General features: G+C 36.3%; 1 protein-coding gene across 1 annotated transcript in view; it reads right to left on the reverse strand.

Annotated features, from left to right (window-relative positions):
- Nucleotides 1–903: 903 nt before the first annotated feature.
- The window catches only part of LOC111682227, a 29386-nt gene continuing 18470 nt past the window's right edge, over nucleotides 904–11819 (reverse strand). Inside the window, exons 7-16 of the mRNA XM_046945982.1 lie at nucleotides 9772–10233; nucleotides 6648–8780; nucleotides 6475–6590; nucleotides 6253–6261; nucleotides 4796–4877; nucleotides 3376–4071; nucleotides 2621–3312; nucleotides 1486–2178; nucleotides 1293–1425; nucleotides 904–1222 (exon numbers count right to left, since the gene is read on the reverse strand). Coding sequence (XP_046801938.1) covers nucleotides 1136–1222; nucleotides 1293–1425; nucleotides 1486–2178; nucleotides 2621–3312; nucleotides 3376–4071; nucleotides 4796–4877; nucleotides 6253–6261; nucleotides 6475–6590; nucleotides 6648–8780; nucleotides 9772–10233 — 5103 coding nt within the window. The 3' untranslated portion in view covers nucleotides 904–1135. The remainder of the gene's footprint in view (nucleotides 1223–1292; nucleotides 1426–1485; nucleotides 2179–2620; nucleotides 3313–3375; nucleotides 4072–4795; nucleotides 4878–6252; nucleotides 6262–6474; nucleotides 6591–6647; nucleotides 8781–9771; nucleotides 10234–11819) is intronic.

Raw genomic sequence — 11819 nt, forward strand, 5'->3', positions numbered from 1 at the left:
AGAACAGAACTAGAACAGAACTAGAACAGAACTAGAACAGAACTAGAACAGAACTAGAACAGAACTAGAACAGAACTAGAACAGAACTAGAAGAGAACTAGAAGAGAATTAGAACAGAACTAGAAAAGAACTAGAACAGAACTAGAACTAGAACAGAACTAGAACAGAACTAGAACAGAACTAGAACAGAACTAGAACAGAACTAGAACGGAACTAGAACAGAACTAGAACAGAACTAGAACAGAACTAGAACAGAACTAGAACAGAACTAGAACAGAACTAGAACAGAACTAGAACAGAACTAGAACAGAACTAGAACAGAACTAGAACAGAACTAGAACAGAACTAGAACAGAACTAGAACAGAACTAGAACAGAACTAGAACAGAACTAGAACAGAACTAGAACAGAACTAGAACAGAATGAAAACAGAACTAGAACAGAACTAAAACAGAACTAAAACATAACTAGAACGACAATAGAACTGTACTCTCAAATGAGCTGTAAAGTTTTGCATTGACTACAAAATATTCTTACTTCGTTAAATCTTTAGTTTTTTAGAGAACAAAGATTAGACATTAAATACTGGCTACATATCTTCATACTTTAAGTCTTTTTCGGTTATATCCAGTTATGGGATGTGCTTGAGTAAATTAACCTCAACTTTAACTTATTTATTAAAACAGTGATAAGCAAAACTAAGGCTTAGTTTTTTCAGCATGGTTTAAATTTTCTTTTTAGTTAATTGACAACTAATAATCTTGTTTCTTTTTAAGTTTTTTTTTTTAAAGCTTTCAAGGACGTTTTTAGATTTTCTTTAATTTGTTAAAAAAAGACAAACATTGGCTTATAAATCTACTACAAAAATCAGTTCAATTTAGCAACAATTTTTTTTTCTTCTCTTTAACTATACTTAACAAATACTCTCGAGATCCTTTAAATAAGGACAGGGAGTTAAAACTACCACACACACACAAACTACGAGACTACTTAAATAATTAAGTACTAACTATCAAAAAATTTATTAAAAATATTTAAGTACAAACAGAAGAGCAAATATTTTGGACTAATGATGGATCACATAAATACGACAAAAAAGGTGCACAAAATTTGTGTGATAAAAATCCTTAAACACCTTAAGAGGCCACAAGTTCTGAGACAGAATTTGAGCGACGACGTTTGGTTATTTGTTTCCATAAACGGCGATTTAAGGAGGGTTTGTCCTAAAGTAAAAGAATACGAAATATTTAGTTACAACTAAGCGATCGTCTATATACAAAGTTCTAGACTTACATTATCTTTTCTTGGTGACATGGGTATTTTTGTGTGCTGCGGTGTGCTACTAGCATTTGAATCATTAAGCGAGGTTTGTGAGTTATTGGCGGTTAAGGGATTTTCTGAATTACGACGTTTAATAAAGTTTATTCTGGAAGGAAAAAAATTAAGTAAAATTTTTGCTTAATTTCCTAAAGAAAAATAAACTTACAATTTATTAGCCTTTCCCGACTCCATAAGGGCGGATTCATCACGCCCTATTTTACGTTGCCTTTGGGCCATTTTTGGCGTATGTGTAATATCTTCAGTCGCAGCGCCCATCGAAGTAGTACTCGTCGTCCTCGTCAGAGGATTGTTGTTGTGGTAGAAATTGTTGCTCTTCATCATCGTTGCCGTTGACGCCGTCGTTGTCGTCATCATCTTCGTCCCCATCTTGACTTGTGAGCCACTCCTCAATTGAGACATGCAGTATATCTTCTCGCGTCTCGCTAAGATCTCGAGATCGCTTAATTTGCTGTCGCCTCTGTTGTAATTGATATTTTTGCTGCTGCTTACGTCGTTGACGCTCCCGTCTCTGCTGTGATCCACAGATACAGAACTGCTCCATGTATTTCGATTTGGCTGCAGGTGTTGTGGAACGCCGCCTACACGTGCCGAGCCAACGAAAGGCATTGACGAAGCCGGATTGCTGCTGGTGTTGTAATTGTTGCTGTTGTTCAGTGGGGTGTTGTTGGTGCTGTTGTTGATTTGAGGTCGTGGCCGTCGATTCACTGTGGGTGTATCCATCTTCGAATTTCGCTGTTGAGAGAACGATATGACAGCCTCTTTGGGCTGAACACGATTCGTGGCTGAGCGATTCAATAAATCGCGACCCGTCCGTCGTTGAAAGGTGGAGAGGTCGTGCCTGGGAAGAGGAGAACATATAAAAGAATTAGTCTAATTCGATCTCAGTTTCAGTTTCGTTTAGGCTCAAGTTCAAATGCAGTTGATTTCAGTTCTAGTTCAGTTGTAGTTTAGCTGTAATTCAGTTCTAGTTCGGTTGTAGTTCAGTTGTAGTTTAGATGTACTTCAGTTGTAGTTCAGTTCTAGCTAAGTTCTAGTTCAGTTTTACTTTAGTTCTAGTTTAGTTCTATTCTTCAGTTCTAGTTTAGTTCTATTTAAGTTCTAGTTCAGTTCTAGTTCAGTTCTAGTCCAGTTCTAGTCCAGTTCTAGTTCAGTTCTAGTTCAGTTCTAGTTCAGTTCTAGTCCAGTTATAGCCCAGTTTTAGTTCAGTTTTAGTTCAGTTCTAGTTCACTTCTAGTCCAGTTCTAGTTCAGATCTTGATTAATTATTTGTTTTAAACTCACCCCAGAATAGTTGTTAGATCGGGTCCAGGATCGTAACTTATCAAGTCTTCGTCGCCCAGTATATCGTGATTGAGCGCCAAACGCATCTCCAGGCGAGGACTTAAACCCGAGCCAACTCCTGCGGGCTGTACACAAGCCGATTTCGAATCTTTGTCTGTAGCGTCCTCTTTCTGCTGCGTATGCTCCTCCTGCTTCTTCTTGTGTTTGAGATCTTTGTCCTTCTTCTCCACCTGCTGCTGTTGCTGTTGTTGATGATCTTTGTAATCTTTCTTCGTTGTTGTTGCTGCTGTTGTTTTCTCCTTCATCGTCGAAACTGTTGTTGATGAGTTGTAGAGCGGGTTTCGGTTGCTGCCGGCTTCCACCGAGCCCAGCAGCGAGGTCTCGATTATTGTTGACGAGTGTCGTGGTTTCGTTGAGGGTGACACAGTTTCGGCTTTGCAAGCGATTGCTGCTGAATACTTTTTGATATTGTAAACATCCTCGATGGGTTGAGGAATTTTCGTGGGCTTGGCCGTACTCATCGTCTTCGTCGTCGTCGACATCATCGTCGTCATCATTGTCTTCGTCATCGTGGCTGTGCAAGGAGGTGCGCTGATATTTACCGTGGGAGCGTCGCAAACGTCGCCGACGTCTTTGACACCCACTGAAGAGCCATCGTCAGCAGAAACGCCAGATTTTGGTGGAAGCGGGAGCTATTTTTTTTGTTAAATAAGTTTAATTAAAGAGAAATGGGTTGTTGTTTAGTATTTACTGACCTGTCTTAAGGGTTTTTGAGGCTGACCACTGGTCTTTAGATTTGTTTGAGTCAATAACAGACGGCGTGGCGGCGGTGGAGGTGGTATAAATTTCGCTGGTCGTGGCAATGTTTTGGCTGTCTTCTTCTCCTCTTCCTTGCTGCAAACGTCTTTGTCTTTCCTGATAGTGACGTTCGCGCTGCTGATTGTTGTAGATGCCAACAAGGGAACCGGACTCGGTGTTGTCTGTACTATTGTTGAGTCCGTCAAAGAACAAGTCGTTGTCATTATCTGTTGGCTCTTCGGCACCATCGTTGTGGCTGCCGTTGCTGTCATCATTAATGTGGTTGAGGCTGAGATTACTACCATGGTTTTGGAGGAGGTGTGTAAACTCGTTGCTATGTCGGGGATAGTAGTTGCCAAAGAACTTATGACTGTCGTGCTGGTGGTTGTTAAAGGAACAGCTGGCTGATCCAAGAGGTACTCGCAGGATGAGGCCTTCAGAACTGCTGGTGGTAGTAAGGGTTGACTTAGCGGCCGAGGACCCAAGCTGGTGGTTTGTAAATTCGGTTGTAATCTCTCCTCCGTTGAGGTCAGATCCTCGTCCTCCTCGTCGTAATCCGCTGTATTCACCAGATCCTCCTCCTCCTCCCCCTCCTCGCTGGAACTTCCAGCTTCCGAATCCTCTAAATAGTGGCCATTTGTCGTTGTTTCCCCCTACCAATTGTTGGGAATAGAATTCAACTAATCAATTCTGGTTTATAGCAAACTATACGAGTACATTAAGGTTGCCACGTTTTTTTGTTTGTTATTTAGTTTTTTTTTTTAGTTTGAGGTTAGAGTGAGTTTTTTTTGTTTTTTTTTGGTTTTGAGTTTGGTTTAGAGAATATGTTGAATGATTTTGAGTTATTTTCAAGGCATTGTTTTTGTTAGTATTTTAGCCAAGCAAACTTTAAGGCAAAAGCTTTTTGGGTTTTTTCTTTGTTAAGTGGCGTTTTGTAAACATCAATTGCTTTTGATTTGTATAAGTTTGCAATATTGAACGTTTTGCTAGAGTTTAACTAATTTCACTACAACTTTCTAATGACACATAATGATGGTTTAAGATGATTAATAAGATGACGGCGATGATGATGATGACAGTGATGACAATATGACAGTTAGAGTGATGGTAATTATATACAATACACATAAACGTACACACACACAAATATATTCAAATACAAATACACAAAAATCATAAAGTTTTCAAAATGATCAAAAAGTTTTAATGAGAAAAAGTTTTAAAAAATTAACACATCAATTTAAAAAAAAAGCAAAAAAGTGTCATGAAAAGAAACAATTTTAATGAAACATGAGAGAGAGACAGAGTGCTTTTTCATTGAAAAAACTTCAAAATGATTAATGTTTTTCACATGCATTTTTTTTAAAGATGACCCACCTTTTTCAATTCTTCACTTTCCTGTTGTGTCTTTTCCTCATCACTTTCCGTTTCCTCCTCAAATAGGGGTTCTAGGCGTCGCCTATTTTGTTCTCAATTTAATTGTTTGTATTTGTATTTTTATTGTTCAAAGTGTAGCAAATTTTTCCAAATTTATTTTCATTTCACAGTTATCCGGCATGAGATTTATTCAAATTTATTCATTTGTATGTTTGATATATTTTGCAAAATTATATTGTTGAGTTGATGATAATGATGTTTTATATGATGTATATATTATTTTTTTGATGAAATTTACATAAAAAATTATGAAAAATTACTTAAACTACAGAGTTCATTGTTTGGTTGTTTTAAATACAAAATACATAAATGATTATGAGTACCTAAACTAATTTAATTTATATCTAGGTTTTGTGAAATTACTTGAATCTCAATAGCTAGGTATTTTATATTAATATTGTCTAACTACTGCTAGAATAAAGGTCCTTTTTCAAAATGTCAGTTCATGTTTAGTTCTAGTTCAATTATAGTTCAGTTCTAGTTAAGTTCTTTTTCAGATTCTAGTTCTAAGTTCTGTTCTACTTTTGTTCTAGTTCTGTTCTAGTTCTGTTCTAGTTCTGTTCTAGTTCTATTCTAGTTCTATTCTAGTTCTGTTCTAGTTCTGTTCTAGTTCAGTTCAAGTTCAGTTCTAGTTCAGTTCTAGTTCAGTTCTAGTTCGGTTCTAGTTCAGTTCTAGTTCAGTTCTAGTTCAGTTCTAGTTCAGTTCTAGGTCAGTTCTAGTTCAGTTCTAGTTCAGTTCTAGTTCAGTTCTAGTTCAGTTCTAGTTCAGTTCTAGTTCAGTTCTAGTTCAGTTCTAGTTCAGTTCTAGTTCAGTTCTAGTTCAGTTCTAGTTCAGTTCTAGTTCAGTTCTAGTTCAGTTCTAGTTCAGTTCTAGTTCAGTTCTAGTTCAGTTCTAGTTCAGTTCTAGTTCAGTTCTAGTTCAGTTCTAGTTCAGTTCTAGTTCAGTTCTAGTTCAGTTCTAGTTCAGTTCTAGTTCAGTTCTAGTTTAGTTCTAGTTTAGTTCTTTAGTTCTAGTTTGGTTCTAGTTTAGTTCAAGTTCGGTTCTAGTTCAGTTCTAGTTCAATTCTAGTTCAATTCTAGTTCAATTCTAGTTCAGTTCTAGTTCTTTTCTAGTTCTGTTCTATTGAAGTTCTAATACAGTTCTGGTTCAGTTTTTGTAAAGTTTATGTTCTCTTATTCAGTTTGAAATGGAGAACTGATCGGTCAAAATATTGCAAATTAGGAAGTGTTTATTCAAATAAAAATTCTTCTGTAATATATTTCTCTAAATAATGGTTGATATATAGTTCAAACAAATATTTCTCTATGACAAACTAAAGGATGAATTACTGCTTTATAAAATGTTTTTTGAAATATAAAGATAATAAACCAAAAAATGTTTTAAGAACAATATTAACCTGTAAAAACTACATAAAAGTATGGAGAAAAAAAGAGAAATATTTACGAGATATTACTATAACTTTATATTGGTATATATTAACAAATGAATTAAGTAAAGGAAGACTTTCAATTAACAACTATTTTGTACATTTATTAAATTAATTATATATTACTTAGTTTAAAGGGAAATAACAACTTTACTAAGATATTTGAAAATATATATAAGAATATACACTTACCGTGGTAATAGACCGCGTATAGTGCTGGCCGACATGGGTGGAGCCATTAATAATTCATCCATCATAAGCTCGGTATCATCGTCATCATTTAAAGAGTTGCTGGATTTGGTGGGAGACTAAAGAGCAAAATTAAAAAATGAATATACTTTAAAATATGTTAAGACACAGCTTACCGATTGTGTATTTTCCGAATTGGCCAAATGTAAATCATCATTATCGCCCCCACTGGTGGGTGTACCCCATACCTCTTCTCCTGACGTCGCACCTGAGGTACATTCGTCCATTTGTTCTTCCGGATCTGAGGTTATGCCTGAACCATTACCCACATTAGCTTGCTCTTGATTCCATCTTCCTAAATATTTGTCTATAAAGGCGCGCGACTCTTCAAAGAATGACATTTTACCCGATACAAATGTTGAGGCACGACTTGTCCAGGCATTACCATTCAAACTATTCGAAGAGCCGGCCTCTTCGGTATTCTCATAAATAGCCTTGGTTACTACACGAATTTCATTATCTAATTCTATATTATCGGCTCTAGCCTTATCCATTAACTCCTCATCTTCATCATCAACTTCCTCGTCATCGTCTTCATCCTCATCATCATAATCATCTAGATTGTCTTCCAAACGATCTTCGGAGGGTAAACGTTCTAAACTAGACATAGTGCCAAAACGCCTAAGAGTACTAGACATGGGTCGATAGGGAGGCTCCTCGTCTATGGGGGATTCATCACAAGAATCTTCGGGTATATTTTCTATAACCGCCTGCCTTGGACCTAAACTAATTAAATTGGCCGTGGCTGTACTAGTGGTAACATGAGTGGTATTATCCCATACATTTGTTGTAGTTTTTGTCAGCACCGAATCGGGGGTGGCGGGCACTATGGCTATGGTAGGCACAAAACCATTCTCTGTATAAGAAGCAAAATTTTGGGTGGGTGTTGGCACAGGAGCCGTGGGAGTCTTCATGTTTAATAGTTTGGCGGCCGGCGTCAATTGGGCCAAGCCAATTAACATTAGCGAAAGATCATCATCTTCTTTATCTTGTTTGGTATTCAAATTCTCCTGTATCGTTTTATCACAAGTACATTTACAATATTTGTGAGGATCTTCAGATGAGTTTTTGTTTTCCTCTTCCGTTTGCATTGATCTTGGCAATTTGGGAGATTGTTTTGGAGATTCCAGCATTTTACAGGTTTTCAGTTCTACCTCCTCGGGACTTAGAGTGGTATTGGCAAAGTCTTCGGGTAAACATTTGCAAGTGCAGGGCACAAATTGCTGAGATTTGGTGCTGCTGCTGCCTACCGATCTTACCGATTTGGGTGTTAAAGGTGTATTGGGAGATTTGGGTGATTTGGGAGACTTAGGAGATTTGGGTGATCTGGGAGCCTTGGTGGGGGTAAGCACTAACTTAGTATCTTCCACTATAACTATTTTGGCCGTTTCGGTAATGGTAACACTCATCTTAACCATTTCATTGGCCTTAGTTTCCTCCTCCAATTCTTTAGCTTTCTGCGGTTGTATGCTGGCAAACCTACGAGGTGGTGGTTCTGGTTTAAACTGTTCTCTTTCCTCACTCTCTGTCCCTGAAGAGGTGGCCGTGCTGGTGGCTGTCGTATTTGGGGTTGTTGTCGTAGTCGTCGTCGTCGACGTTATTGTTGTCTCCTCCTGCTGAGGACAGTGACCATTCATTAGAATAGCCGCCTCATTGTGTTCATCTAGAATTCGTAATTTATGGATGCTGTCGGTGATTCTTCTTCGCGCCTCTTCGACACCGCTGCTACTGATACTGCTACTGGTATTACCCGCCGTATTCCCATCATCCGTGGCCTCTGATTGATAAACATCATCGGTTATTAATTGCGCCAGATCACTTTCCGTATCACCTACATCACATTTACTACTACTAGCCGCTTGATTATCGCCGGGTTTCTCACCCGTTACCGTACCAGATGATATGCTAGTTACACTACTGGCTTGACTATTACTACTACCACCACCGCCACCGTTAACATTACAACAACGTTGCGGTGATGATTGACTATGTTGTACCTTAAGTGAGTGACATATTAGAGCTGAGGCTGAGCGCATTTGTGAATTGGGAGAGAGAGGACATTTTGTTTTATCCTCTCCACTCAATGACTCTCCATGATGATGATGATGATGAATCTTTGATTGATGAGGCGATGTAGGACTTGTATTTTGTTGTTGTTGTTGCTGCTGCTGTTGTTGTTGGCAATTTTTATGACAATGACGACAAACGGCTAATTTATCTAATACAATGGGACTAGAACGTACGGTGATCTGTGAAGAGTATAGAATTGAAGAAGAAGATAGGGGGATATGTAAAATGTTTTGAAATGATGTCTATGTGTCTAGGTGGAGGTACTAATGGAAGGTGCCTTAGATAGATAAGTATTTAAGTTGAGATTTAAGCTTAACTACAGTATGGTCTACAGCGTGGTCCACAGTGTAATCTGAACTATAATTTGTATTATAGTCTGATCTATACTCCGATAAGTAGTCTTGTTTATATAGATTGATCGAAAGTTTGGCCTATAGTCTATAGCGGACTATTTATCAAAGTATAGCCTGGTAAATAATCAGGTAGATAGTATGATCAATAGTGCAATTATCTGGATTGTAATCTGTAATTAATCTGATCTTTAGTACGATCAATAATCTGGTCGATGGTCTAGATTAGTCTGCTCTATAGATTGCTTAATAGTCTTTAGTCTAGTAGATAGTGCAGTTATTGTTGTCTATATTCGGCCCAATTAATGGACTATAGTCTGTACTTAATCTGATCTATGGAACGATCAATAGTGTAGTCGATATTATAGGTTATACGCTGGACTATAGTCTGCACGTTTGTCTTGTCTGGTTTATAATCTAAACTATAGTCAAATATAAGATCTGATCTACTGTCTCTTCTATTATCTGATCTATAGCCTATAGTCTGCACTTCTCTATTATCTAATCTATGACCTTGTCTTTCTTTTGGTTTATAGCCTGGTTTATAGTCTGGACTACGCTTTTCTCCATAGCATGGTAATGGGCTCATATTGGGCTATTATCTGGTTTATACCCTATGGTCTGGTCTTCTCTATTATGTGATCTGCGTCTATAGTTTGATCTATAGCCTGGCTTACAGTATGGACTACACTTTTCTCTATAGCATGGTCCATCTTCAGTATTATATGATATTGTGCAATACATCGTACATTTTATCTTGTGACTACTCTACTACTTTCATGATCTGCTAGGACGTCTTTTCCCCACCACTCCTTCTTACCTGACTATCCGATGTTGTACTATGCGACTGACTGATCTGACTAACACCCTCCGAATATGAGATGACATCACTCATGCTCATCTCATCGACACCACTTAAACGTTTACCACCAAAATTTGGCTTTACCGAAAAGTGACCATTCTCCTTGGCCAAATTCAATTCTTTTGTACGTTTCTCCAATTGCTGGCGTGTCCAGTAGGTGATACGTTCATCATGATCCTGATCCTGATAGGTGACAACATCATCAGTGTCCGTATGTCCCGGAGGCGGTGAAGGTTCTCCCGTTAGCGAATGGGCAACAGCTAAACGTGCCTGTTCTTGCTGTTTATCCAACTGACCCTTCATCCAGTTGGCCAAGTGTAAGGCGCTAGACTTAGGCGTACCGGTTTTGTTGAGTATACGGCATTTTTCATCGATCAGTTTTTCGATTTGTTCGGAAACATTGCTGGACAAACGATTGTTCTAAGAAAAGGGAAGAGAGAAAGGTAACAAAAAGAGAGGAAATTGAGCATTTTTTTATGTTAAAAGAGTTTGGATTAAGAGAAAAAATTAAGTCACAATTTGGGGTTAAGAGAAAATTTTTTCAATTTCTTTTGCAATTTTAAGAAAATAGTGATGGGCTCATATTGAAAGTTTGATTTTTTTGTTTGTTAAAATGCTTAAAGTTTCTTATATAATTAATTATTGAAATATTATATATTTTTTTAAATTTTAATAAAACTGAAAAAATTCTTTGCTTAAAAACGCTTGTTGTAGTTTTAACTTAATTTTTATTTAAATATTTTCTAAATTATTGTAAATTTTTTTTTTAATATAAAAAACTGAGTCCATCACATTATTTTCTAGTTAATAAATTTATTTATCAGTTTTTTTTGTCTGTTTAAATTTTTTAGTAATTAAAGCTTTTTAAACCGATTTGTGACTTAATTTTTTTTTAATTTTATTTATTTATTTTATTTATCTTACTTCTCTCTGTGTGTTCTTTTTATGAAATAATAAACTTACAAGCGTTTTTAGTCAAAGAATTTTTTTATTTATTTATTAATTTAATTTTGTTTTCGGTTTTTTTCTTGGTTTTTATCCTTTTTTTAAATGTATGTAGTTTTAGGTGTTTTGATTCGAAATATACAAATTTGAATTAAAGTTTTGTAATGATTTATGGTTTTAGCGTTTTTTTTTAAATTTTAAATGTTATTTTTATTTTAAGATTTTAGCTGTTTTTACTTTTGGTTGTTAATACCTTTTTATAAAAATTATGGTTTTATTAAAGAATTAAACAGTGCTGGATTTTTGCTTAAAGTAAAAGTTGTTTTTAAGTTTTTACGATTTTATTTTAATTAAAAAGAAAACATTATATTCTAAAGTCTAGTCTGGAGTCTAAAACAGAGTATAGTATATAGTATAGTAAACAGTGTAGTCTCTTCTCTAGCATACAATCTAGTATGCAGTATAGTCTTAAGTCTGGACTAATTAGCTCTATAGTTTAGCCAATAGTCTAGTCTATTGTATAGCCTTTTGTCTAGTCTACAGTCTAGTCTATTGTATAGAATATAGTCTAGTCTATAGTCATTAATCCATTAATCTAGTCTTCAGTCTAGTCTATAGTATAATCTGTAGCCGCAAAAAGTCAAGTCGATAGTAAAGTGTATAGTCTAGTCTGAAATCTAGACTGTAGTCTAATCTATACTCTTGTCTAGCATAATCTATAGTCTAATCTATAGTCTATTATATGGTCTTGTCTATAGTCGAGTCTATAGACTAGTCTATAGTCTACTTCATAGTCTAATCTATAGTCTAGTTTATAGTCTGGTCTATAGTCTGGTCTATAGTCTAGTCTATAGTCTAGTCTATAGTCTGGTCTACAGTCTAGCTTATAGTCTGGTCTATAGTCTGGTCTATAGTCTAGTCTATAGTCTAGTCTATAGTCTAGTCTATAGTCAAGTCTATAGTCTAGTCTATAGTCTAGTCTATAGTCTAGTCTATAATCTAGTCTATAGTCTAATCTATAGTCTAGTCTATAGTCTAGTCTATAGTCTAGTCTATAGTCT

This window comes from Lucilia cuprina, chromosome 3 (assembly GCF_022045245.1).
Source record: "Lucilia cuprina isolate Lc7/37 chromosome 3, ASM2204524v1, whole genome shotgun sequence".
Taxonomy (NCBI): Eukaryota; Metazoa; Arthropoda; class Insecta; order Diptera; family Calliphoridae; genus Lucilia; species Lucilia cuprina.